Consider the following 27,897-nt stretch of genomic DNA (forward strand, 5'->3'; position numbering starts at 1 on the left):
TAAAGGGGACTCAGAATTTCTGTGGCAGAGATAGCAAGCGCCAGATTAGTTCCTAGAAATCCTTTGGAAGCATCTGGCCTAAATGATTTTGGAATTTCTGGTGACCATAATGGTCCCACCATCTGCTTGTGTCTTCTAAGTAATGTTTTCATCTTTCTTTAAAATAGATGGCTTCAATTAAAAAAAAAAAAAAAGATGGTGTATCAGTGACTAAGCCGACTTAACATGGTGCTTGTGATTTTTGCATCATTTAGTGTCATGTGATGTCAGTTTCCATGGAAATGACTCGATTTCATTGAATGGCAAAGTGCAGTAGTTGTGTTGAAGAGGAAGCCATCCTGCCTCTGTTTCCTTGTGGTTTTTCATCAGAAGGGAAGACCTTAGAATCTGGCCCATTAACTGAGCCAATAAACAAGAAATGACTAACCCAGGAAACTCAGAATTAGGAGAAAGATGAAAATGCTGCAGTGGAGACCAACTTCCCTTTAGGGCAATTTCAAAAAATGTACTTTTCTCTGTGTTGACCACAGGAAGCAGGATTTTGAGGCCAGTAAGAGAAAACAGAGAAATTCTTAAAAGAAGCTTTTTATCTAAGAGATAACAAAACTAGTTCTGGGCAAGGTGGGACCTAACCTCGGTACATTTAATCTGCTTCTTAGAAGAAAAAGAGCTTATTTCTACAAGTGTATAATCCCATCTCAATGCAACAGTAACTGTAACTCCATTTCTGCTGCTTGTAACATAAATCACCAATTTTTGATGTCAAAGACTTTAATCTTGCTCAAAAAGAGGTCTGACCTTTTGCTCTTGGCTTCTAGGTTTTCTTTGGCTGGTGCCCCAGGCTAGCCAGATGGTAACATTGTGATTTAGGGTGGGAGTTTTGGGTCTTGTGGTATCAGTTGACCTGGAGACTGAGTTCAACCCTATGGGCAATCAGTCAATCAATCAGTGATGCAGATATAAGGGAACCCTGATTAAAACTCTGAGCAGTGACGCTGGCATGAGCTTCCTTGGTTGGCAGTGCTCCGTGTTGTCCCACATCATTGTCTGGACTCCATGGGGGAGAAGACAATGGTGGCCCCGTGGTTGGCACATCTCCTGGACTCTGAAGGCTCCTTCTCTTGCCTGATTTAATCTGTATCCCTTTCCTGTAGGAAACCATCACTGTGAGGAGAGCAGCTTTCGGTAAGTCTTTCTAGCAGTGTATCAAATCTGAGGGTGGTTTGGGGAGCCTCCAAGCTTGCAGATGGTATCAGAACCGAGGCAGTTTTGACGACTGCTCCCCCTAAACACTAGCAGAACTCAACTCTTCACAGGCACATGAACCACTGCATAGTCATACATCTAATATAATGCAGAGAGAGAGACAGGGTGACGTCTTTGTAACGATCTCTAAACAACCGACCTCGTGCACTGGAGAGATTACCCTCGACTTTGCAGCACAGATAACTGATCACAAATTAAATCAACTGAATTTTGGGCCCCTCAGTTCTGTAAATGTGGCACCAGCCTACTTTGTTTTTCCACATCTGGCGCCACAGAAGTCAGTGAGTATGCAGGTAAACACTGCAGTTCAAGTCAGTGGGACTTCTTACGGGTGGAGAGGTGGAGTGAAAGTCAATTCATCATCAAATCTTGTTGCTTTTACCTTTGAAATATTGCTTATCTCCATTTACGTCTCTCCATCACCACCATTTCTGTAGTCAAAGCTACCCCATCACCTCAGCCAGCGGAGTGTCTCCAAACAGAATCTAGACATTTACGTACAGCTCTTGCTCCGCACACTTGCAGGAGTGATTTCTTTAAAAAATGTAAATCACATCATTTGTTATTTATATTCTCATTTCCACTGCTTAAAAGTCTTCAGTGGCTCTCCAATACTTGGAGAACAGAGGCATTTCTAATTTGTTCTGTAAATTTCTGTGTGACTCAACACACTTACTTCCTGGGCTTTATCTGGAACCACGCTTGCCCTTGCCCTCTTCCTTCTAGTTACAGAGACCTTGATTTGGTCTTTCCTACTTGCCGTGATTATACCACTGGGCCTTTGCACATGTTCTTCTCTTTGCCTAGATGACCTTCCAACCACTTTCTGCTACTGATGCTTACAAGCAAGACTTTGTTTGAAAAAAAAAAAAAGAAGAAAAAGAAAAAGCTACTCTTGATTTCTGCAGATCTAGTACTTGATCTTTCTAGTTCACAATGGAGTTGAGTTTCATATTTCTTAGCTATAATTTGATCATCTGTGGCCCCGGCTAGACTGAGTTATTTGACTTTGGGTGTATTGATGGTTCTACACTTTTCACAAGAGCTCCAGGTCATTTTGGGGGGAGGTGGGCTTCAGACTGGACTTTATTCAGAAAATGACTGTGAGGCAGGATGCTTGCAGCTGTCCTTTGGGGATCAAATATTAGTTGGAATGAGTGGTGATAGAACAAACATAGCCATCAAGCATCACCATGTGCCCCTAGGAGGTGCCTTCAGATGTTTTTCCCCTACAGGATTCACCCTGAGTCACTCCTTGCAGAATATATGCCCTCGATGCCCAAGGGCGGCATGGTTAGGACAGCTGGCCAAGGTGTTGCCATCTTGGGCTCTAGAAATGCAGGGTGTTGTGACATAATAATTCCTTTTGTGGCAGTTAGTTGAGGCCTAGGGTAGCGTGCAAAGTGCATTACGCCAAGGGCAAGGAACCTTGTCTGCGAGCCTGGGGTTCCCTTGAAGGCTTTCTGAACAGAGAAGGAAATGGTGACTTGTCTCGAGTTCCTACCGGTGAAGGGGGATGAGAAACGGTTCTTTCCATGCTCCTGGGAGGCTTGGCCAAGGGCTGCTCTCCCACCTGGATACGAGGTTCCGTGAGCACATGCCACTGCCCGAGGTGGACAGGCTCCCTGTGGAACGCCACGAGGGGTTCACTCACGATGTGCCCGGCGAGACGTGCGGCTGGGGGGTGGCTGAGCAGGATGGCTGGGTGGGCCTCCCAGCAGGTCCCCATCCGTCCAGCTGGGGGCCCTGTATATTTGCGTCTGCATGTGTACCGGATACTTGTGCCCGTCTGTGCCTGCTGCGCCCTTTGGGAAGCTTCCTGGCACAGCAACTGCTCTCACAGCACACGTGCGTCAGCAGATGAAAGCGTCATCATTACTTACAGCACCTGAAGGAAAAAAGCTTGAACTGATTTCAGTTTTGTTCACATTATCATAAGACATTTTAATAATACTTTTTCTTCAATGAAAGAGAAGCTGCTGGATTCTTTAAAAAGAAATTCAACTGTTAGACATTCCTGAACTGTCAAAAAAAATGCTTTCAAACTTTGTATCATCTGCTCATGCAAAGTTTTTCACTTATGTTCTCTGTTAAGAATTTGAAGAGGTCGTCATCACGAAGCCTTGGCCGGGAACGGTTTGTGGCCACTTTGTGCGTTTAGGTTGATAGGAGCTATCTTTACGTGGAAGCAAGCCCAGGATTTCATTTTGAAAATTGAAAACTTTAGGTTTTGAAGTTTGATACAAATTCAGTCTTTTTTTAAAAAAAAAACTTTTGATTATTTGGTAATATACTTATAAATTACATGGATTTTTTTTCCCAACAAGCTCTACATAGATTTCCCCAAATACCCTCCAGTTTACTGACCATGCCTTGCTAATACTGTCATTTTTCACATGAGCAAGACATGGAAGAGCATTGTCCTAATGGATGGGTGGAATGCAGGAACAGTCTGTTAATCGTCTTGCAATTCTGTGTCCTGGTCAGTAGGCCCCAGCGTGGATGACAGGACTAGACACTGGATGTGAGCAACAAAGGGTCTTTATTTAAGAGACAAGAGAATATAAAGCAACATTTTCTTTTTCTTAATAACAGCTTTCAAATTATCAGTTCTGAAAATGAATTTTCTGTATGTCCTCCAGACAAAGGACTTGGTGTAAACTTTGTAAGAAAGCACGTGACCTTGGCACATCTCAAAACCTCCCTAAGACTTAGTTTGTGCAGAGGTCACATGCAGATTACAGCATCCCCCTCAGGGGCCACGGTCAAGCACAAATGAGTCCTCGTTGTGAAATACTCAACACGGAGTCTGCACCAAGGAAGCAGGTGGAGTCGGCAGGACTAGGCCGGGGGTGGCGAGTTCCCTGTCACCAGACGTATTCCAGCATGTTGTACTTGGTCGTATTTTGGGGGTAACATAGTGACCGTTAAATCCTTAAATGGCCTTAAGTTTCCTCCACTGGCCGAGACTCCCAGGCTAGAGGGAGTAGAGCCGTCTCTGGAATTACCACCACAGCCCCGGCTGTAGGCCATTCAACACAAGAGTCTCAGTGTGAGGTTCTCAGCGGCCCCTCGTTAAGAGTCTCTGAGTGAGAAGCACAAGGACCCTCAACCTTCTCAGGAAAGGAATTCCCCACCGCACGCGTCAGTCTCCCCTGAGGGCTTGCTAACGCACAGACTGACAGGTTCCCAGCCTCAGAGCTTCTGGTTCAGCAGGTCCAGGGCGATGCCCCAGAATCTCTGTTTTTACTGAGTTCCCTGGTTGGTGCTGATGTGGTCGGTTGTGGGGCCGGAGTTGAGAATCTTTTCATTACAGCAGTTTTTCAGCCCTGGCTACCGTTAGGTTCACTTGGGAAGATACTTAAACTCCAGCTCCCTGGACCGCATCCTAATGCAACTGCATGGAATCCGGGGTCGGTGGGGTTGAGGGGGCGGGCCTGGGTGCAGGAGAATGAGCTCCGGGTGGTTCCAGTGGGCGGTCAGTGCTGAGCACCGGAGTCAGAGCACCCGTGTTTCAGCCAGTGGTCAGCTGGGCCTTTCCTCCGAGACTTCAGTGTTGGACTAATGTTTGCATTAGTTTTGTTATTACTTGCTTTCTCTTTTGAATTTTTTTTTTTGAAATGTCATAGCGACATTTGAAAAACAGAAGTGTTTTTGTACTCTGAGACTGTTCCAGTGATGATAAGCCTTTCTCCTCCTAATTATTCAAGAGCTGACTTACTGTTAGCATTTAGATGAAAATCTGCAGTCTGTAGTTAAGATCAGTATATACGACAGTGTAAATGGGTCTGGAATATTTTATTAATTAGCTTTTTATTACTTTAGGTGCTTTAAACTATTGTGGTAGCGGTAAAAACCTAAAACATTTTGTAAGTGAAATTACGACTTGCCATATTTGTCTGTTTCCTGCTGAAAGAGAAACATCTTCAGGTAACAACAGCCAACTGAACTGCGCGGTGTTTCCACCTCCACGACTTGATTTAACTGCAGGACGCCTCCAGGAGGCTGGATCACAATGCTGGGGTCTGGGGGGTTCCCCTCGTTCGCAGGAGCTGGGGTTTGAGTCCGCGTGTCTGGCGGACGTCGGGCGTGGCCAGCGATTTCCTTCACGGCCGGCAGAGTCCGTGTTCCCTGCGATGCGCTCCAACGGCTGACGTCATCAGGAGCCTGTTAGACACCTGCTGAGTCAAAGCCTCCTCTTGAGCCTCCACCTGTAACTTAACAAGATCCTTGGGGACGTCATACAATGTTCTGTTCAACTTAGGGTTTGATTTCCAGATAATTCTGGTGAAGGGCGGCGTCATTAGGGGTCCCTGTTTACTGACCATCCACTCTTTATGCCGAGAGGGTGTTTTTCTGAGTGAAGCTCCTACCGCTGGTTTAATTGCACTCCTCCGCCAACTTTTGATTGAGGCCGGAAGGGACAGCGTGAAATAGGCAACTACATGTGTCTTCTCTGTGAGCTCCTACACCCAGGCCTGCGATGGCCTTGAGACGGAAAAGCATCTTCTGGGCAAGGCTGGGCCGCCTGCCAGCAATGCCCCCACTGTTGCACAGTCCCGAGCACCCCTTGGTGCCCAGCCCACGCCCGAGAGCACAGTCCCCAAATAGTCCAGACAATTTCGTGCTCCCTTCCTTAGGGGGAAGGCGGGGGTGGTGGTGGTGGTGGAGTGGCTGGGAGGAGGGACGTTTCATCTTCACTGCCCCCTCTTGGGATTTTATCGACTGCACTTTCTGGCTGCTTGCGTTCTGTTCTGTTAACATCTGTCTTGGGGAAGAAGAAAGCATTTTCACTTCTGAAGGGAAGGAAGGAGTCACCTATGAAATGAGCGCTGATTATCTAATCCTGTGATCTGAGTTTTTTCCTGACATCTTCAAACTACTTATATTCACGCCAGCTGTTTGCTGTCCTTAAAATGTCACAAGACATTGCTCAGTGTCCCCCTTTCCCAACAATGCGTGGCAGATGTTTGGGTTTTGATGTCTTTACATGCCTTTCATCAGTGCAGAGACTGCACTTGTTGGTGGCTGTTTCCCACACAGAATGGCTGCTGTGTTAGGACTTACCCTGTTTTACCAGAGATTGCAACTTGCTTCCAAATAAAAGGAACAGAGGACATATTACAGGGTATTTATGACTAAAGCTACTTACTATTTATGAAGAATCTAAACACTTAGCAATCTTCTTCAAAGACAAACTGTAAAACTTGAAAAAGATCCAGCTGTTTAACATTTCAAATCATTAGCTGATTGCCTGAGCTAGACTTCAGCATTCTGTTTGAGAATCTTTGTTTAAACAGAGCTGCTGCAGACAGCGTCCTCTGTTACGTAGTTTTCCCACTACCATGCAAGCTGAGGGTCTGGGGATATCCCCAGGAGAACTGATGCAGAGATGCTTGGAACCTAGAGTTCCAGCCTCCCAGTCCTCCCCGCTGTCATTGAGACCACAGTGAGATGGGTCGTGGGGCAGATTTCTGCATTGAGTTCTGAGAGGTTCATAGAGTGACTGGGATCTACTCTTACTGAAGGCAGATCATTTGCTGATCTGAACACAAGAAGCATCTCCAAGAGATGGCAAGATAGGTGTGATCTCCAAAAGCCCTGAATGGTTCTCTTAAAGACTGGATGGAAAGAGATCCTGATTCCTCAGTGTCAGCCATGCACCTGACCACATCCTGGGACCTTCACTTGGGCCACCTCAGGAAACCTCGAAAGAACCTGGTTAATGAACTTACTCAAGTCCCCCCTGCTGCCCCAGGAGGCAGCAGAGACGGGAAGGGGTTTGTCTCCGAGTTACCCCGTATCTGATTCCAAAGCCCTTGGCTCTGGACTAGGATGGCTTTCTGTCAGAGGAGCATTGTTGGCTTTCTCTGAGATTGAATAATTTTTCATCGGCAATCAAGTTATTTTTTCCTAAGAGAATTCCATCCGCAAAACTATGATGTTGGTTAGAAGCTTGCAGCTGCACTAGATTCAAAATGGTCACGGCAGCTAAGGAAATATTTGTAAAGAGGACTAAGAAAATACTTCTAAATCCTCCCCAGTGACACAGTAAAGAACTCACTAGAAGCCAAAACAGGGAAGAGAAAAGAAGAATGCTTGAGGAGTGGACAGGATTGTATAAATCAGGTCAGTGTTTATTCACCCACTGAGGTACAGATCTGAATTAGACAGTTTTAAAGCCATCTTTTGTATTACAAGAGTGGCATGTTTATTGTAGAATATTTAGAAGGTTCACAGGTATTTTTCTTGCTTATGAAACTGCTGCTATGACTTGAAATTCTGTCCATATAGTGACTTGGGGAGAGAGGATTTCCATTTTTTCCCCATGGTTGCCAAATGTCCAGTAAATACTTCTGCAGAGATGCCCTGTCTAAAGTTGACGTAACCCTAGCTGTGTTCACACTTACACAGTGACGTGGAACCTGACATTGTAGCTTCTTAAGAAAACGGGGTAGTCAGTTTCTTCCTCAGATCCAGAAGCTTGTCTCCCTAAAATGAAACTTTGAAATCTGAGCTTTCAGGCCAGAGATTGGCTGCATTCCAGGGACCACTAGGTGAAACGGTTGCCTGAACTTTTCCTCTGCTCTTATAAATTATCCTCTGCTATCTTTAGCCTTAAGAGTTTTGAACATGTCATTTATAAAGTCTGAGAGTACATCTCGTTCCTAAGCCAAGAACTCACAATCTGTGTTGTCTCTCAAAGGACCTCCTACCCTGATGCTTCTGCAAGTTCTGTTTTCTGCTGCTCCTCACTTGTTAAACCCCAATTGGAACCTTTCTCTCTGTAGGATGCTTTCCCACAGCCTTCGGGACAGAACCTGAGGATATGCACGGTTGAGTTCTAGTACATTTTTCTGCCTCTCTCCAGCCTCACATGTTCTATCCTTGTCCAGTGGCTCTTCACTGGGGCAGCTGTGCCCTGGGAGAACCGCTGGCCATGGCTGGGGAGCTTTCTGATGTGCATGACGGCAGGATGGAGGTGCTGTGGGCATCTAGTGAGCAGAGGCCACGATGTTGCTAAATGTTTTATGTACAACACCCAGGACAGCCCCCTGCAGCAGAGAATTGTCCAGCCCCCCAAATGTCACGAGTGCCGTGGTTGAGAAGCTTTGTAGTCTAGCTAAAGTGGAAAACAGATCTTCCTCAAACACACCACATACCTGTCACTGCAAGGCACTGCGTGGGGCAGAAACGTGGCCTCTAGACCCAGATGGTTCCCACTGTAGCTCAAATTCTCTACTTTGGGGAAGTCATTTAACATCTGTAACCTCTGTTTCCTTACCCCTAAAATGAGCCTAATGACGCAGATCTGATGATGCTACTGTGGTTAAATGAGCTCATATATTTTAAGTACTTGGAAGAGTGGCGGGTGCACCGGAAGTACTCAGTATCTGCTCCCCAGGACTGCTAGCGACATTGCCACCATGCACTTTGCTGTATTCATTTCACCTCTCTGTCTGGACCACCGTCTCCCATCTTGCCCCCTTCTTTAAGCCACAGTTAGAATGTCCTCTTGTCACCCCATGAGAGCAAAGGGCTACTAGAACCTTCTTCGCATCTATTAGACACGCGTGTATCACACGATTAGTTGCTCTCCCTTCTCTGGATGACACACTCCTGCGGCTCTGGCTCAGCTTTCTCTGCCCCCCTGACAACGGTCAGCCTCCTGTCAGTCACAGGGCTGGTTCAGCTCTGACTGCATTAGAATCAAGACGAGGAGGTTGAAAAAAATAGTAAGCGTCTCCCTTTCTTTTCAGACTTGATTTAAACCCCTGTAGTAAGCCTCGCAAGGCTAGCTGATGAGAAATAAGACGCCTAGATTTAACTGGGGCTTGTGCGGTGTCTGGACCCCATGCGGTGATGGCGGCGGAAGGCGAAAGCTGAACACAGAGCCAGGCAGAGTCGTGCTCCCTCCCGTCCCGTGCGGCTCGCTCCTCTCCAGCCGCGCCAGCCTCCTGGCCTCAGGGAGGTGGATGCCCTAAGCTGCCATCTGGTATTACTGATTCAGTCCTTCTGTGGCCATCTAGCCATACTGTCCATTCTGCTGGACCTGTTTCCCTTTCCGCAGGTACGGTGACCGGTGGCTACTCACTGCGGGCGATTATCAGCAATAATGCTGATACTTCACAACCTCTGCTACTGTAGCTGGTGGAAACATTTTTTTTTTCCAGATGGCACTATAATCTGACTTTTCTATAATGAGGAATATTTTTCTCTCTCTTTGGTTTGAAGATGAACTTGACAGTCTTAAGGTATTGCGACTCTTGAACAAAGAGAAGCTGGGATAGAATACGGTCAGAATGGGTACTAGAGCTACTTCTGTCACTAAAGCCTTGGACAGTCTTCTCAGCCCTTCGAGCTGCAGTTTGGGCAGCTGTAGGTGAGGACGAGGGCCCCTGCCTCAGTGAGATGCCCTGAAGGTGAAAGGAGATGCTGTGTGTGAGCACATGATACAACAAAACTGCGACACATTCTGTGCGCCCGAGCTGCTTGTAACAGGTGATGATGGAATTTTTAAAAATTTTTGATTTTTAAAAAAGAATCTCTTTCTGCGCTTGTGGAACACAGACTCGTTAATTATGTTCTATTGACAATATTCAGTGATCAGTCTAATCTGTGGGGGTTTTTTTTCTCAACTTAAAAAATGTATCATTTGTATAAAAGTTCAAAAACAAGACAGTTCTTCCTTTCTGTCTCCCCTTACACAGCCCTTTTACAGTTGGATTTCTGGACTGAGCGTAGGAGATGCTAGGAGAGGAGTCTCCTGAGCTGTCTCCTATGCAGCCACTGTGACAGAGCTGGTCTGGGGTGGCCTGTCACGCCAGCTCTGGGTGTGGCTCTCCAGGCTAGCGTTGCAGTAAAAGCTCTCCCAGGATGCAGATGGACAGGGGAAGCTCTAGAGGATGCAGAGCATCACTGACTGTTCTCGAGTTGCTTTAAACTCCTGCTTGTTGGAAACAACAGACATCTTTTGCTTGGTGCCTGTATTTCCCCCTCACCCTCCAGCATTCACAAAGCACCTGCCAGGCAGTGACGGCGGGGGCTAACCAGGCATAGGACAAATAAGACGTGTCAACTTGACTCTAAGGAAAAGGACCAAGCATTGTCCAGCCATCACTGGAAATCCAGAACTGGCCATTCAAGGTGAAACGCGTTGGAAATGTGCTGTTTGAGATTGAATGAAGGCGTGTGTTCGCATCTTTGAATATTTAACATGGCTCTCCCGCTGCCAAGCAACACTGGGGTGACAAGTAAACATGCACATCACTTCCCTTCGGGTAGTGATTAAGAAAATCATCCTCTCCACTAGCTGCAGGTTTCCACCACAAGACATGAGATGACTACAAAGTTGCCACCTTGCCTGCTTTCCAAGAATTATGTGCAACTGTAGAATCGATAACCACAGAGCAATGTAAAGAGCATATGAAAGGAATGGGGAACCTTTCTAACTGAGAGAGAACTGTTTCTGGAAAATGATTTGTTTTTAATCAACAGTATTAATCACACACTCCACAATGTAAACCACTGTATACTGGATGCTACAGAAGCGGGCCCTGGTGCTCCCAGAGACAGCCTGCAGGTTACTTTCACACCAGTGGAGGCTGCTGAGAACAAAGCATCTCTCTTCTGGAAAGAAAGTGCCTGTCTTCCTTTTGGTCTCCAGGCTGCAGCTCAGCACTGTCCAGGAGAGCCTTCCGTGATGGTATCACTGCTCTGTGTTTTTGGCTGTCCAGTGGGGCAGGCTCTAGCTTCTGTGCGCCCACTGGGCACCTAGAATGTGGCTGCTGCAACCGAGGAGCACGTTTTTAAGGTCATTTAATTCTGATTAACTTAAATTTAAACACTCACGTGTGGCTAGTGGCTGTTGTATGAGTTGAGCAGCTGCTGATCAGTTGGTGATACTCAGAATAAGAAAAGTATCAGCTAATTACTGGCTGTATTGTATTGTGTACCAAGCATTGTGTTAAACGTGTTATGTGCACTAACTGAATCCTAGTAACGACCCCACGAGGTAGTTACTGATACTGTACCCCTTTTGAAGGATTGAAAACCGGTGCACAGAGAGTGAGCAGGGTGCTCCCATCACAGCGTAGAACGGGGCAGAGCTGGCTGCCGCATCCCGGAGTACGCGCGCTCACGCCCTCAGTCTTAACCTGCGCCAGCTGCCTCCTCCCAAGATCACAGCGAATGCGGAACAGCAGTGGTCACCGAAGCAATGGTTACTCGGACCGTTTTCGCTACCTGACTGGGCAGGAGAGCATGAAAAGCACCCATAAAAGCTTGAAGATCGTAATCTCTTTGAGGACTTCCAGGCTAAACAGATCCCCGGTTGCCGTGCTGAGTGGCCTGAACGGACTCCCTAAGGATGTAGCAAGCCATTTTGTCCCCAAAAGGTCCTGACCTGTGGCTCACACTCCTGTGCAGGAGAAGAATTTAAGCCAGCTTCTAAGCTGGTGTTGTCATGGAGACTCAGCCTTAAACAAAGCCGGCGCGGTGCTTTCGGCGCCCGTGGCCGAGCCCAGCAGTTAGCGCCACCCGCACGCAGCCCGCAGTGCCGTCTGGAAGGGCCTCTAGAGAGAAGAGCTTGCGGTGGCTCCCCCTGTGCTAGCGGCAGCTAGGGGCGGCCTCCTGGGAGCGCGGTGGGCGCTGCTGGTGGCGTAAACCTGACTAATTAAAATTAAAAATATCGGTCTTTTTAGCAGTCTGGAAAACACTGCTATGTAGCTGTCACCATCACGCTAACGCCAGGTTGCACGCACTGATTATCAGAAGGGATTTTTTTTTTAAAGTTCCCAAGCCTGGATATGCATCAGAACCCCTAGAGGAGAATTTTAAACACAGACGACATTTTGGTGAGCCCCAGGTTAGGGACGCAAGGATTTCAGTTAGACTGAAATAAACTAAAATGCATTTCTGGTTTCTTGTTGGAAAATGTTCTGCCATAAATATGATATTTAAATTGGCCCTTGGTATTTTCTTAAACCTCTGGGTACTAACAGGCAGTAATAACTTAGTGTAAGCATCACCACAGTGACGACGGTGTTGACTGTATTCAGGCCTCAAGTCAGGAAATAGGTGCTGTGTTAAGAAATGAAATGAGAACTCGGTGTGTTTGAGTGGGGTTTCCCCGGTAGCTCCTTCGACGGTGATGCAGTGAAATTTTGGCTTTCAGGCACCATGGCTCAAAAAATAGGTTGACAAGAGAGGCGACGCATTGATATTTCAATGAGAAAAATCCTGCCAGTTTTTCCAGACAAAAATCAGAGGCAAATGGATTACTTGACACTCTCAGAGTTTATTGGGTGTGGAACAGAAAGAGAATGGGTACAAGGGATCACATGGAAGAGGATCGGTTTGGAATCTCCCAATTCTTTCCTAGAGGAAAGACAGACAGAGAAATCCAGTTAGTTTTACGTGATGCAGTAACACCGAGGGCTAACATTGGAACAGCTATTGTGCCAAACCCTGTTCTAAATGCTTTCCTTTTCTCTGGTCCTTACCACTGTCATATGAAGTTGTATGTTACAGACGAGGAAACTGAGGCACAGAGAGGTATTGTTACTAAAGAGTCAGCATTTTGCCCCCCGGCATAAAGGATAGTAGCTCACATGCTGATCCCTACTGTCGTTTCTGTTCCTTTCCATGGGAGTCAGGCGGGCGCCCCCAGTGATGCTGCTGTCCCTGCTACTTGATCCAGAAGAGACTGGGAATCCAGCCCCCGGGAGGAGACTGGCTTCCTCAGTAACACATCTCCGTAGTTCACAGGGGAGATCTCGCCCCCATTTGATGACATTGATGTCTCCCCTAGATAAGGTTCTAAGGGACTGAGGTCTCAGTTCTTCTTCAGTGTAATTTTGCCTTATTTTGGGATGTTGAGAGGACATTGCTGGGAATGGATGATGACCACCCCGGACCAAGCTTGTCCTCGAAACTGGACCAAGTCTCTTCCATTCGTCACCTTCCCTGGGGCACCGGGGTGCTGAATGAATGATACTTGCCTGGGACAGTCGCCTGACTGGATGCCAGTGCAGATGGTCGGTCGTGGTTGCACTTTTCACCTGAGTAGGAACAACAGCTCAAGTCTCAGTCTGGACTTTGGCAAACCACGGGCCATTAAAATGCAAATGAAATGTGCAAACATGACAAAAAACGAGGGAAAACAGAATTAAGTTCCTAGAATGAAAATCTAGCATTTTTCCTGCTAACCCTAGGAGGCCAGCATAATCAAATTTGCAGCTAACACAGACGCTAATGACCCCGGTGGCCAGTTTCTTTATAAGCTTTGCTGTAGCAAAAGCAGAGAGAGAAGGAGCAGGTGATGAAGCTGGAGTGGGAATTAGCTTTTCACATTTGTGTGCTGGGAAAGAGCCAGCTTTTTAACGCTAGCAAGTCCTTGTCAGAGTTTCATTTCCTTTGCATAGGTCCCCATGCCAGACTGGACCAGAGCTAGAGGCAGAGTCTGCCTGCAGTCATCAGTAGAGGGTGCTTTGTGGTTTGAACACTGAACAGACTGTGTAGGCTGCCCAGGATGACCAGCAGGCCTTAAGTGTGCTTGCCAGTGCGTTGCAGTGCATTCTCAAGAGTTAAGCATTTCCAGCTCTAGAAGGCCATGTGCTTTGAGGTAGGAACAAAAGTCTTTAATTTTTTCAGATCACCAAAAGAGTCCCAGAGTGGGTGAAATGACATCGAGTAGCTTTATCCTTCGCAGAACCACGAAGGCCTGGGGGTGGGGTGGGGGAAGATGGCACATCTCATTCCAAAATAGCCCCCAAACCAGATAATGATTTCCACCTTAAAGCCCTGGGGGGCCTCTCTCATCTTCTGGAAGTTGAGGGCCTCTGAATCAACTGATGAGCACAATAAATGGTGATTAGCTAGACTGTGTAGACCGAAACATTTGGGCCTATTCCATTCAGTTTCAGAGAAGTTTATTAGAAAGGACTCTGGCGAGAAAACCCAAGTTCAGGTATCCACTCATTAGAGTGTGTATCACTGAGAAGTTGTTCCACTGTTCTGAGCCTCAGTTTCCTCATCTGTTAAGTGGGGACAGTATGGCCTACCCCAGCAGATGGCTGAGCACTCTGTAAGTCTATAGCAAGAGGGATAATATGGTGCAATTGTAACCATCATCATCGTATTATTATTAGTAAATTGCCGTAAAGCAGCATATGCTAGGCCCTTGCTATAGATGGATGTGCCTGGCCCTCTGGGTCACTTCTGTATTTTACATAAGCTTTATAAATACCAAACTTCAAAGTATCAATGAAGATCTGAGAGATCTTGTTGATTTTGTTGTAATATCCTGATCTTGAAAGGAAACCAAATGTGTTTTCACAAGCAAAGATTAAGGGCCTCTGTTCCACACAGCCGTTATTCTATCACCCAAGACATACCCCAGAACTGTTATTTGTACTTAAAGTGGTCTTCAGCTTGCCAGTCAGCCTGGAGTTACCTGTTGAAATTAATCACATGGAGTGGTTCATATATCAGGAGGTAAGAGCTATCTGTCCCGCCGCAGACTCGCTGAGTGAGTGACAGCCTTCTCTGTCAGTTTCACCAAGCCCCACGACTATGAATGGCCCGTCAAAAGAGCATGGCGACTCATCTTAAAACAGCGCTTACAGTACGTAGAGTAAAGGTCCCTGAGTTCATTGGCAATTTAGACGTCATTTGTTCCAACTCTGATGGTTCAGAGTAGACAGAAAAAAAAAAGTAACCATAAAAGAAGAGGAGAAAGTAAAGCCAATCACAATAAAACAGAGAGATGATCAGGACTAACGGTGCTACCTGATAAATGCACAGCCCTTCATGAAGGAGGGCTTTTTTGCACATGATTCCACACCATCCCCACGGCGTCCCATCAAGGAAGGCTTGCTCCCAACTTACACGAGAGGAACCTGAAGGTTAGACAGGATGTGACTTATCCAAGATCGCAGAAGCTCATGGGATGATGGGTGAAACGTATGCTACCCAGAGCATCAGAGCCAGGGTTAGGACCTGTTTTCCTCATTCTTGGCCAGAGAAAAGAAACACACACATAAGGTCATAACTAGCACTTGGACCATAACTTACAGACAGGGGGAGGGCTGATTCCCACCACGTTCTTCTACGTGTCAGGGTCAGCTCAGGAAGAGCAGGCGCTGGAGTCATTTTCTCGATCCTCTTTGAGCAGGCTGGGGTCTCCAGAGGTTACTGTGAAAGAGGGCAGAGGTGTAAAAGGAATTCAAAACTCATCTTCAACATGAAAAAAAATGATGAGACTATTCATGTGGATCATAAAGAGAAATAATGATTACCTTTGATTCCTAGAGAAAGTTAATTTAAAATGCGTCCAAGTTCCATTGTACAGCGGAAAAAAAATCTGCGAAGCTGAGACATGTCTTTAGGAGGCAGAAGCAAGAGTCATCATCACATGAGTCCTGAGAAGATGCTCATTCACGGTAATTGGGAGGAAGAGAGACTGCAGAGATTAACTGACCTTGGCTTAGGACACACGCTGTTTTCTTTTCAAATGCAAATGAAATTTGAGGCCTAAAACACAAAATCTGTCCTGAATGCCAGTCTCTGAGAAAATGCATGGAATCATCAGAAAACCACTCAATTGATTATGTTTCTGTTTTTTTTTTTACCAAGTTGGAAGCTGTAACTACTCAACACAAGTGCTTAGGATTCATTTCCAAAGGTAACTTTGAAGTTCACGTGCCCTTTGAACGAAAACTGGTATCTGTAGTCCATAAAAGGAAGTAAATCGGCATAAAACTGCTGCTTTTCTACATGGTGTGAGCTCATCAAAAGACACATTTATCTACACAATGCCGATACAGAACTGGCGGTGAGTTTTAAGAGTTACCCATAAAAACATAGTTTTGAAACCTGTGACATCAGGGTCAAACATCGCCTTTCTGTGACTTTAGAGATTTTACCTGGAAGAATTCAGTTCTGTTTATTATTAAGAAGTACCCACTTACTAGGTATGTGCTGTGTATCTCGTGTGTGTCATGTCCTAGGTGATACCTGTGCACACAGCTGTGTGCGTATCACAGGTAGTCACAGGTGAGGCCATGTAGCAGTCACAGGTAGGCCAGGGGCCTTTGGGATGTGACATTTACTATTCTATTCACATCATATACATTTTCTGAGACCCTAGTATTTGCAGGCTCTGTGCTCAAGGCACAGAGATAAAGGCAACCTGGTTCCTCTCTGCACAGGCTGCGTGTCATCCCCCGAGACCACCTGCCTCCAGATGGAATACTCCAGCCTCGCAGAACCGCTTTCCAGTCCCAGGACACAGCGCATCCTTTTGTCCCCGGGCCTCTCTGTGCATACTCGTTTCCTGCCTCCAGTCTTTTCCTTGTGGCTGCCCCGAGTCCTTCATCTTGTAAGAGCAGCTCAAACAAAACCTCCCGGGTGATGCTCGCTGCTACTACCTCTCATAAGAGCCCCCATCCTTCTGAATGATAACCGCTTACCTGCGAGTCCTGCATGAGATCTGGGGTCCCTAAGGGGATCGCCCGCTTCTGTCCCCCATTCCTAGTCAACTCCGGGCGCACCCAGAGGAGCTGTGCTCAACACACATTTCTTTGATTGACCCAACTTAAAAATAATCTTGCGTTTCATAGATCCTGGCTGGACAGTGCGGTGACATACTTAAATGTAAAACTTGGCGTGGTTTTCACGACTCTGGGGAATGGTGTGTACGTTCCTTTTACGCAAAGAAGTAATAGACATCCCCACCATGCGAACCGGGATGCACCCCGTTCTTGAAGTAGAACTAAAGTTGCAGAACGGAGATGGCAAATGTTAATTGGTTTTTGAGGATGCTGAGATCAAACCCTGATGAGAGAAGCGATGGTGCCTCACCGAGCTCTTAGGCAGAAAGAAATATGCCGGGAAGATTTGTAGCTGCATTTATTTCGAAAGTGACTGCATGCCAAAGGTCAGGGAACATACAGCCTTTGCTGTGGTGCGCTTCCAGAGTGTTTCGGAAGGGAATGTAAACTGAGGGACTCTCCAGTTACCTCAGGGCTATTGCACTGAAGGTGGAAGAGGCGCAGGAGCCTCAGAATGTTACAGAATCTTGGATTGCATAGTTTCAAGCTTAAAAATGGGAAATAGCCCCGTTATAGTCATTTTAAGTAACAAGATTATTCATATTTTTATAACACCGTATAATATATTAGTGCCATGTCCATAATATTATAACCGACGTATTTGTTCAGAACAACATACCTTGTAAAAATAAGACTCAGGGCTAGTGAATGTCCCTGTTTGCAAGGCTGAAGTAAACTCTTAAAGTTCTTCCCATCAGAAAACCATCCTGTGATATGGAAATTTACCTCCTAACAAAACAACTTGTTTCCTGATGTGGTGATAATGCCAGATTAATTCTGCTTTTTTTTTTTTCTTAATTGCAATTTAAAATAAATGTCATTAGACTGATAACACTGCAGAATTTCAAAACTCAAACATTCAGATAAAAGATGCAGACGGTGCTGACTGAGTCGATGTCTGGGCTCTCGTGTCTGCCAAAGGAGAGTGCAGAATATGGAATGTGTTTTCAAACCAAGTTCTGTTCTGTTCTGTCTGAGTGTGAACCTGCTCCTCCTAAACCCCCAGCCCGCAGAAGGAAAGCGACTGTTTGACTCAATCCAGGCGGCCATTGTTGGGACACGCTGGCCAAAGCTGCAGTTTTGCTAACACAGGTACACACGTGCACTCTTGAATCGATAGGTGTGTCTTTACTATTTGTGTCCCTGAAAACAACGTCAGAAACGAATCTGAACACACACCGGCCAGCTCCTTCTTTCCCTGTTCTCCCGAGCTTTCCGGTCTCATCGCAACCTGAACACACTCCTCTCTTTGAAGACATGGAACTTGGACCAACTTCCAGTCCCACTTATTTTTAAGTAGCTCTATAATATGTTTATCATTAATTTAGGAAGCCACCTTGAAACTGGCAGAAAAGGAAGGCATCTCACCCGAATCCTTGAAACAAGGCAATCCTGGTGAAAAGCTGCTTTCTCAGCAGCACGCCCTAAAAGGACTTTTTAACTGGAAGGGCTGGCTTACAACATTTTCATCTCGCACCCTTTATACCAAAAGGCATCAACATAGAATGGAGCTAGGAAGAATTTTTAATGGATTGAGGGAGATTAAATCTATCGTTTTTACCCAGGGAAACTTCCTTTCTCATTTATTCTCAGGCAGTTTCATGAAAAGGACTATTAAAGTGATGAGCTGGAGTGTTTTGACAAGCACTTAAACTGCAGAAAGTTGAAATCTCACTGGAATGCAGTTATATATTCACTGGGACAGAAGAGTGCCCTATTTAAAAACTAGGACAGATCGTGTTGATATGGAAAAAGGAAATAGCTCCATGAACAAGACATCTGACATAAAGAATGAGTTTCTGGCGTCCATCAAAAATCAACAGGAAATGTAATTACTCTTTGAAAGTTCTCGCATCCTGTCTTACAGTTCTAAATGGATTAAAAAAATATTATTTGTACTCAGAATGCCATTATAAAACCAAGGATGGAAAGAAATGTGGCAGTGATCTGATGAAAAGTGCCATGTTAGGGATGAGAGAGACCAGCCCACGTTAGGGAGCACCGTTTCCCTCGATCGGACCTCTCTGCTCTCTTTCTTGGAGTCTCTCCAGAGAGAGGTCTCTCTGCCTATGTTATGAGCATGATAGGAGGTTCAGAGGCAATGACAAGGGAACCTTTTATGCAGAGCCATCACGTGATTTTAATAACCCTACCCCATGTTTTCTGCTGTTTTTTTTCCCACAGCTTGGAAGGCTCTGACTCTGGCTAGACAAGGATGCTTGCCAAAGCAAGTGTCGTTTTTCACTATGTTATAATATTGCTCAGGCCGCAGCAGGAAGGCCTGTGACTGTCGCTAGTATGACTGTTACTATTCTTCCTGGCATATATCCTGCAGCAAGAGCTCAAAGTAACATACAAGCATCAGCGGTGAATCAGGAACAACGCCCGTGGCCGTCCATCCCCACACGCAGTTCACGCGTCACACAACTCCCCATTTCTTCTAAGGTATTAGTTTGAATACCCTTGGTAGTTATTGGCAACCGCTGGGTTTGCATAATGTTGAAATTTATCTTTCGACTTTCCAAGTCTCTGACCGAACCTTTCCCTGCTTTCTGAAATAAGTGAAGTTGGTTTAGGTTTTCTCTAAGGCAGGACTATGAACCCAAAATCATCTTTAACACATTTTCAAGCCCAGCCAGCAAAACGTTTTCTGTTTCTTTGCTGCAAAGAAGGAACCACAGCCATTTTGGGTTTAAGATGATAGGGCCATTCATTGCTTTTCTTGGAATGAATACATTTCTGAGGACATACTTAGTAAAAGAGAAACCAGAGCAAACATTTTCACTAAGTTTGCAAAACACCCTCCAGGATCTCTCCCTTTTAAGTTTTTTACCGTTGCCTTCTAAAAGCAGAGTATGAACACGAACATTTATAAATAATCTCTCACCATTGATAGTTTTAAAGCAGAGTGACCGACACCAATTTTGCCATTATCAGCTACTTGTTCAGGCAAGACAGATACACACACAGCCACGCATACGCTCCCCAGAAAATAAACCAGGTACGTGACCCACAGCAGCTGTCTGCCCTGCACTTAGCAAACAGATCATCTTGGAAAATGCGTTTCTTCATATAAATAGATTTCTTCGTAATCATGCACAGTGTTCATGGAAACATTTCCAATTCTTAGTGGAGACAAGAACACACAAATAGATAAAAATTAGATTGTTTCTTACCTTTTGGAAAGCAGGCAAAAGCTATACTGTTGGTGGGATAGTGTACCAAGTAACAGACTTTTGTACACTTTTTCTTACTGGTGGTATACAGTCTACAGGGAAAGTAAATATACAGGCATGTAGAAAATGAATGCGCACACAATACTCGTTACTTTTTCCTTTCCTTTTGGAGAAGAGGCTGCGATAGAGACCAGAGACATTGTGCCCACTCCTTGAGTGGGTGCAGTAGCCTTTGGTAGACCAGCTCACCACAATTCAGGTACCTCTGAACATGGGAGTGTACGGGTGCCTCTTGGATTAAGGCAATTGGGTTTTGCTTGCTTGGACTGGAGCAGTTGAGGGAACTAGCTCCAAAATCATGTATCTGTCTGGTCAGAGCAATTTTTTCTTCCTGTTGCCATCCCCCCCCCCCTTTTTTTTTTTTTTACCCTCAACCTAGTCCTACATTCCTGCTTGACCAGCCTGCACGGTTAGTCCAGAAGGATGAAACACGTAACAGAATGTTGAGAATGTCAGGGATCCAAATGAATGAAGAAGCAAAACAAAACAAAAACCATAACAAATTGACACAGCACGGGAGTATGTTCCAGAGTTTTCTAGGCATCGTTACTTCTGTAGGGTTTGGTGCCCACATCCATTTTACAGCAGTTTGGGGTCTTTTTGTGTGTTCTTTTTGTTTGTTTTTAAATGAACTAGCTTCTTATATTGACAGTTGTACTAATTTAGGTAATAATTGCCTTCTTTGAAAACAGCACGGACTTTTCTTTGTACATTTTCCTTATGGTAAATGCAAAATGGTAGTAACAGCACCAGAATACAAACTTACATTAAAAAAAACCCCTAATTTTAGATTTTCTATTTTAGATGTAAATTGTCATTGTTCTTAAATGTGCTTCACCACACAACAGGCTCATTGTCTTAAACTAGTCTTTTACGCAGTGTGTGTGCCGCCTCCCTGTCAGTGTCAGTTTATCACACACACAGCCCCATACCCCAGAATGGGGGTGTATCCCACCCAAGCTGTCCACCTGCCTGCCGCCTCTAGTTGGTACCCAAGTTCCGGAGTCAACTATCTGTAACCAGTCAGAGTACTTGAGCAGTTTCTCTGCCTTGCCCAGGGGCACTGGCTCAGAAAATGGATGGAAGTTTAGGACTAGGTGGCTCAGGGCTGCTCATCGCTGTGCCCTGCAGTCCTTTACAAGGAAAGCATCTGACCAGAGGGTCATTCACAGAGCATCTTCTGGTTCTGACCAGCCCAGGTGAGGAAGAGAGTAGTTCTCTCCCACCATCTCAACAAAGCCATGCTGTCTCAGTTAACATTATTCATTCCAACTGGAAAAAGGTCTTGGTGGCCATCGATAAGCCAAGAACCAAGTCCTCCTGTTTATCTGGCATCTACAAGTTTGCCACGAACATACATCTGCCAAGTCAACAACAGAAAGGATGGGGAAACATGCCAAATACATTACACAGGTGCGAGAACCAGAGCTTAGAAAAGGAGTGTCAAGAAGGCGTCATTGTGGCCAGATCTAAAGCTATCCATGCTAGGTCAGGGCCTTCTGATCCTCTGGCCACAGAAATGTCTGCACAAATAAAAATCCAGCAAGCAGCTGAGCTGTACTCCTATGCCTCCTACTGGTTTTCAATCTGAGTGCAGAAACCAGCAAGCAAGCACTGGCCCAACTCTGACTATCCAGTATGTCAGTATTACACAGATACAGTAACATTTGGGGGACCATTTACTTTTTTATTGAATCTGTACAGAAAGAAGTTTTTCTTTCAAACAATGGGATTTTAGCTGAAGAAGCAACCTAAGAGGAAAACTGAACTTCTTGGGGGAAAAATCCAGCAGTACGGGGCACTTGTAATTTCTGCCCATAGGAAGCCAACAGGCACCTTCGTTCCTGTGTAGACATGAATTGCAGCCTGGAGTTGGATGAGCAGAAGCGAGCGTGAGGCAGATGGCCAGCTGCAGAGATGGAGCAGGGCTGTTAAAAATGGACACACTGAAGACTGAAGTACAGTGAGGCTAAGTGCTGAGAGCGACAATGAACACGGGGGTGCTTCTGTCCCATTATTAACTTGGTAGCTCAGACTCTACATAGCTTCCTCCCAGATACCCGCCCTCAGAGAACAGCAGACAGAACTTCCCTGCTGGAAAAACAGATTCCTTTTTCAGGTACATGCTCTGTGATTTTGTTTGTTTCTTTTTAACCAGACAACTTAGTTTCAGCAAATAATGTCTTGGGCTCTGTTATCAAAGTTCAAACATTTGACCTAATCTGAGCCATATTTGGTACCAAATTGACTATAAACTGATGTTCCCTCTCATCAGAACAGTCTTGTCTGTTTCCATTAATTGAATTTCTTACTACTTTTCTTTCTCTACAAACAGTCCTTTCTGCATTGCTAGGGACTGGGTTTCCAAGCAGAATTGCTGACTGTGATATCGCTCTTCCCCTACTGGTGACTCTTTTTGGGTCATTTACAATTACTATATGTTTGCGCTTTTGTCTCACCTCAGATACCTCGTTCTGTGATGTTAGCTCTGTCCCTGATCAGCAGCACTGCCTAGGCCTTGGGAGGTACTTCCGATATGGGCTCAGCCTGAGTGTCCCAGAGTGAAATCCTTGCCATTAAGATCTCCGGCTGTGTTCTCAACACAGCAGACAGCCATGGATGGCTGTTTCAGTTTATTTAAATGGCAGTAACGTTACAAGTGTATTTCCTCAGTTACGTAGCCATATTTCAGGCGCTGAGTCGCCACACGTGACTAGCGGTTACTGTGCTGGACAGCAGAGATAGAGGACATTTCCAGCACTGCAGAAAGTTCTTTTGGACAGATTTTGTGCAGATGAGGTCTTGTGATCCCTCTCAGGGACCTCTGAGAGCTGGGTCATCAGAAACCCCAATGTTTGGAGGTACGTGAATCTCCTCCTCTGGTTTAGCAAGTATCTCAGCAAATTATCTATGGTTAGTTTTAGGGAGTGTCTACCCAAAACCAAAATAGCTAAAATCATTAAAAATTTTTTTTGGATTGGTTGTGAGACAAAGGCTCTATTTGATTTCATTTTTTTGCCTTGAACTATTTACTTTTGGTCTGCGTAGACACCAAAACGTCAACAGTGACAAAACCCAAGAAAACATTTTTCAAGGGAAAGGCACCCAATGAATTCCAAATGGAGTAAGTGTCGTGACTGACACCGGCAATAAGAGATTTGGATTTTCGAGTTGGTAAGATGAGGCCTCTACCTGGGCAGCCTTCTTTGAGCTCAGGTTACTCCTGCCTCTGCAGACAACACAGCAAAGCAACAGCGCATTTCACAGCACATTTAACCCCGAGGCTGCCACCACGCATCATCATCGTCTTTCTACGCAAGCTGTAGCCGAAAGGGTCAGGTCTGCATCAGAATTACGACATGTCACGCACGTTCTGAGAAACAGAGCAGCAAAGAGCAACAAGCATGGGTTTGGGAGTCAGACCTGGGTATCAGTCCAAGCTCTGCCGCTAAGGAGGGTGGGGCCTTGGCGATGGACTTGATCTCCCTAAGCCTAGGCTCCTTCGGTAAAGCCAGACTCACGGTCACCCGCGTACAGAGTTCTCGTGAGGAGGAAGCGAGGTCTTCCAGCCGAAGCTTGCTGTTCAATGCCTGCTTCAAAGGGTAGCTGATTCGTTTTTATTACTGTTAGTGTCAGTGTTAGCATTTTAACAGCCATCACTGTATCCTACTCAATAAAGGTTAACACTAGTAACAGTGGTTTGAAAGCTAGGTATTTTTAAGCAGCATAATACCAGGTGAGTTATTCCAAATTCAAAGCTGCTTCTAATTTGGTCTTTTTTTTTTTTTTCCATACATATAGACTTTTGACTGTATTTTCTGCTTTTTTGGTTTTGGGCATATCTAGTTCAATTTGCACACGTGTGTGTGTGTGTGTGTATGACTATAAATGTAAACTTGCCGTTGGAATGTCTTCAGGGTAAGGGTTTTGTGAAATGCTAATCTGACAAGGGGTCAGAGAGTAAAACACTGCAGAAGTATAACTATGTAGGTGTAGTTATTACATATAAATAGATGCAGAAATATGTTCGTGGAAACGTTTTTGTTGGTCACTGCCATCCACCTCATGGTGTTTGGTGTGACCAACTACACCGTCATATCTTTGTAACCAGTCACAGTGAAATTTACTTTTAGCAAAGCTTTTTGCCTTTTCAGAAGTGGGAGAAAATTAACATTTCATTGACACACTCTTTTCCAGATGAAGGCTATTTTCTGACACACTTATGACACCAATATTACAGACCTCCATTTTACATGTGCAAATGCTGAGCTTTAGCAAAGCTCAGTGATTCTAACAGCCACACAGCTGGTGAGTGGAGTGGCTTGGATTTGAACCCAGGTCTGTCTCACCCGAAGCCTCTTCCTGCACCACACTGAGTATCACGCAGCTCGCCGTCCACTCCCCCTCCTCTCGGCGAACCGTTTGTCCGGAAGGCACGAGAACAGAGCCTTTACGTCCATTCTGTTTCTCCCCTCTCTTGGTCTGACGCTTCTCCTTCCTCTCACCTTGCCCGTGATGTTGTTAATGGGCCTTGTCTGTATACTGTCAGGTGTTCACGAATTCATTCAACCAACTGTTTAGAAATGGAGGTGGGCCAACATCATGGATCTTTGTATAGTCGTTGTCAGGGTCAAACTCAGTTCTTTGCTGGTTTTTAAAAATCTCTTAGTTGAAGAGGATAAAGGGTTACCTCTGAGTATTTAGAATAGGAGCTACTTTCTGCTTGGCAATAACCCTTTGGCTACAACAAAATCAGCTCATAACTGAACAATAATAAGTCTTGAATGACTTTCATGGACAGCCTGAATCCTCCCCTACTCTGAGAGAAGTATTAGGAACACATTCATCTGCCTCGTTCTATATGGAACTGGTCAAGACTTCCTGGAAAAACAATCCTAGAAGTTACAGGTGTAATATGAAATGGACTCTTACCGTCGCAGTGTTAGTAAAATTAGGAAATGGGAATTCTGTGAATTTAACTCTGGTTAAATGGTCTTTTTTTTTTTTTTTTTTTAACAAAGTAGTGTCTGTATGTCCATCTCTCCTGTGGCCATTTGCAGGGGTAACTCAAGGTTACCCAGGGGTTGCAGACCTGCCATGTGCTGCACCACATCTAGCGTTGCATCCTTAACCCAGTCTCTCACATCTGCTCTTTTCGTGGGACCAAACTCCTCTTCGGTGGTGTGTTAGGTATTTTTTCCGGACCTGTGTACTTGGATGAAAGTTTGCCAGCTTTATTCACTATTTTATATAATTTTTTGTTTCTAGAAGGCTTGCTTAGTAAAGGATCATAAATTTCTCCATATTTATATTCCAGTGGAAAGAAGTTACTGCTTCTAAAGGTCTTAAATACCCCAGCTTCACTCCTGTGCTGTAGTTCAGTGGGGGGCTGGAGGCTCCCTAGCAGGAAGCTGTTCCCCTAAGAGGAAGGGAGCGAGGAAGGTGGCTCATGACTGAACAACTGTGTTTATGTCAATCAGAGGGTTTGGGACCAAAGGACGAGAAGCCAGGGAAGGGGGGAGATTTCACACTTGTGAAGCACAGCCTCTGAAAGCTGCTTTCCAACAGGGAGCAAAAATAAAATAGTGGCAAGAATGAGGCAAGCCCTTCAGAGCAAAAGTTAGCATTTGCCAAGGCAACCCAGCCCGTCAGACAAGAATGCCCACGGTCTTTCTCCAAAGACAGGCAAGCACACGCCACGTTTTCGAGAGCTTCCTGACGCAGGATGGGAGGGTGAAAGGAAAGGAGAAGTACTTACTGTTTGGGTCTACGTTCTCACAGAGTTCTGTCTTTGCCTCACCGTTGGGTCTGTCACTGGGTTTGTGTGACAGCCGCGATGACATGGTGGCTGCTGTGACTACCGCCTTGAAGCTTCGCTTCCGTTTCTGGACATTGAGTTCAGGGTGGAAAATGATGATGTACACTTTCGGCATGTACAGCATCCCCAGCGCCACTGACGCACTTAGGTTCATGGAGATTGTGAGCGTGGTGGTTTGTATGTAGAGCTAGGAGACACAACACACAAGACACTATTACAAATAAAATGACTGCAGAGGGAGTCTGAACACTTAATGTGATGTCAAGCATGGCTACGGTTGGCAGAGAAAGCACAGTAATTTCTAGGGAGACAGAATGACTCAGTGTGTATCTTGGAGAGCTTACGTATCTATATGTTTATTGATTGCAAATCATTCTGTGACTCCGTGTGCATGCCTGCCCTGGACACGTCTCCCACTTGGAAGTTCAGGGTCGACCTTTAATTAGGTTGGAAGTACCTTCATTTAGAACGGCAGCTGAATTTGAAGACATGCAGATCACATTTGTTACCTTGAGTTAAGGGATAGTTTTTTTTTTTTAATCCCCCATACATTCACAAAAAGATTAACACTCCAAGGGATCTCTTACTTCACAGATACTCTGGGACCTTATTGGAAATGCCAATATGTCAATATGTGTTATCTTTGTGTATTGTTTTTTAAAAGGGTTCACCTTCACCATAACCTACAAAGCAGGGAGTTAAGTTTCCCTGGAAAGTAAGCCCTTCTTGCTTAAGTCTGATTTGCAAAACACCAATGGCAAGAGACTAGGATCTAGTGATGTTGGCTTGTCCCGTCTCTCTGCATTGACCACTGCGCAAAGGATACAAAACCGCATCCTGACATGTGCTATGTGTAGTTTGGATGGTGCCCCTTTGTCTCTTTTTGCTTCCTTGAGAAATCAGTACAGCAACCATTCACAACTAACTGTTCAGTGTGTGAAGTCATCGTCTTGCCTACATTTGAAAGATGAAGGGTGAAGGGGGTGCGGGATGGTAAGATCAGTAAGGGAGAGCTACAGACAACTTGCATCGGTCCAGTTGCGTTTATGAAGTGCCCTGTCATGGTCCACAGCCCACCATTCATTTACATATGTTTGTATGTTGCATGACTTCTAAAGGCTCGATGAAACGTGAGGTGGTGGGTGTATAATTAACTTGACTGTGGCAATCATTTCACAATGTATGCATACATTAAATCATCACGTCGTATGCCATAAAAAATAATGGTATATAACCTAAATACACGTAATTTGTACTCATCAATCATACCTTGGAAAAGCTAGAAAAAAATGGATAAATACATAAACAGGTAGGTAGGTAAATAAATACACTTGAATTACATTTGAAAAACAAAAACAGAAACCAAGCCAGGCAGCAAGCAAGCTACCAGGGCCGTCCACATTTACTGGAAACCCGGTTTCTTGGCAGTGTATCTGATCATGGTTTCCACAGCTGCGTCTTCCCGTGCATCTGAAGGTAAAGCCTTCACCTTTAATAGATTCTACAAGGCCCCTGGTGGTCCTCCCCCTGCCAGACTTTTCAGACTAATTCCCCACCACCTTGCCCAGCTCTCTCCCATGGCCGCCGTCCACCCGGCACCCCTTCAGGTCTAGAAGGTGCTGTGCTCACCCAGCTACTGAACGTTTATACATGCGTGCATGTGTTTTTTCTGGATTCTTGTTTTCTTCTCTATGGAATGTTCCTCTGCTTCTTCGAACATCCATCCCAGGCTGCCCTCACCCACGGCCTCAAGTCTAGGCACCTTCCTGCCTTACAGGCTCTCAGAAGTCAGTTTTCTTTGGCTCCCTGGTCTCTGTTTGCAGTTGTTTGCCCACCACCCTGATCATCTGACTGCCCGTCTCCCCACCTGGGCTGTATGTTCCATGAAGGCAAGGACTTGTGTCTGGTGTGTCACTGTGTCTGCAGTGGTGGCAAATAGTAGGTGCTTAATAAACATACAATG

The 27,897-nt window shown here is 45.4% G+C and overlaps 1 protein-coding gene and 1 long non-coding RNA gene across 12 annotated transcripts in view; one reads left to right on the forward strand and one right to left on the reverse strand.

Annotated features, from left to right (window-relative positions):
- LOC141573762 (uncharacterized) overlaps positions 1–27,897 on the forward strand; it is a 527,901-nt gene that overhangs the window by 426,721 nt on the left and 73,283 nt on the right. The window lies entirely within an intron of this gene.
- The window catches only part of GRM7 (glutamate metabotropic receptor 7), a 769,912-nt gene that overhangs the window by 26,384 nt on the left and 715,631 nt on the right, over positions 1–27,897 (reverse strand). The window contains exons 9-12 of one of the 11 annotated variants that reach the window (XR_012499878.1): positions 25,875–26,121; positions 15,343–15,462; positions 13,269–13,328; positions 12,546–12,645 (exon numbers count right to left, since the gene is read on the reverse strand). Coding sequence is in view for 1 of the 11 variants with exons in the window: in XM_074344432.1 (XP_074200533.1) it covers positions 25,875–26,121 (247 nt within the window). In the remaining 10 variants the exon portion in view is untranslated. The other 10 variants (XR_012499877.1, XR_012499879.1, XR_012499872.1 and 7 more) reach the window with 10 other exon arrangements.

The sequence above is a fragment of the Camelus bactrianus genome, chromosome 17 (assembly GCF_048773025.1).
Source record: "Camelus bactrianus isolate YW-2024 breed Bactrian camel chromosome 17, ASM4877302v1, whole genome shotgun sequence".
Lineage (NCBI taxonomy): Eukaryota > Metazoa > Chordata > Mammalia > Artiodactyla > Camelidae > Camelus > Camelus bactrianus.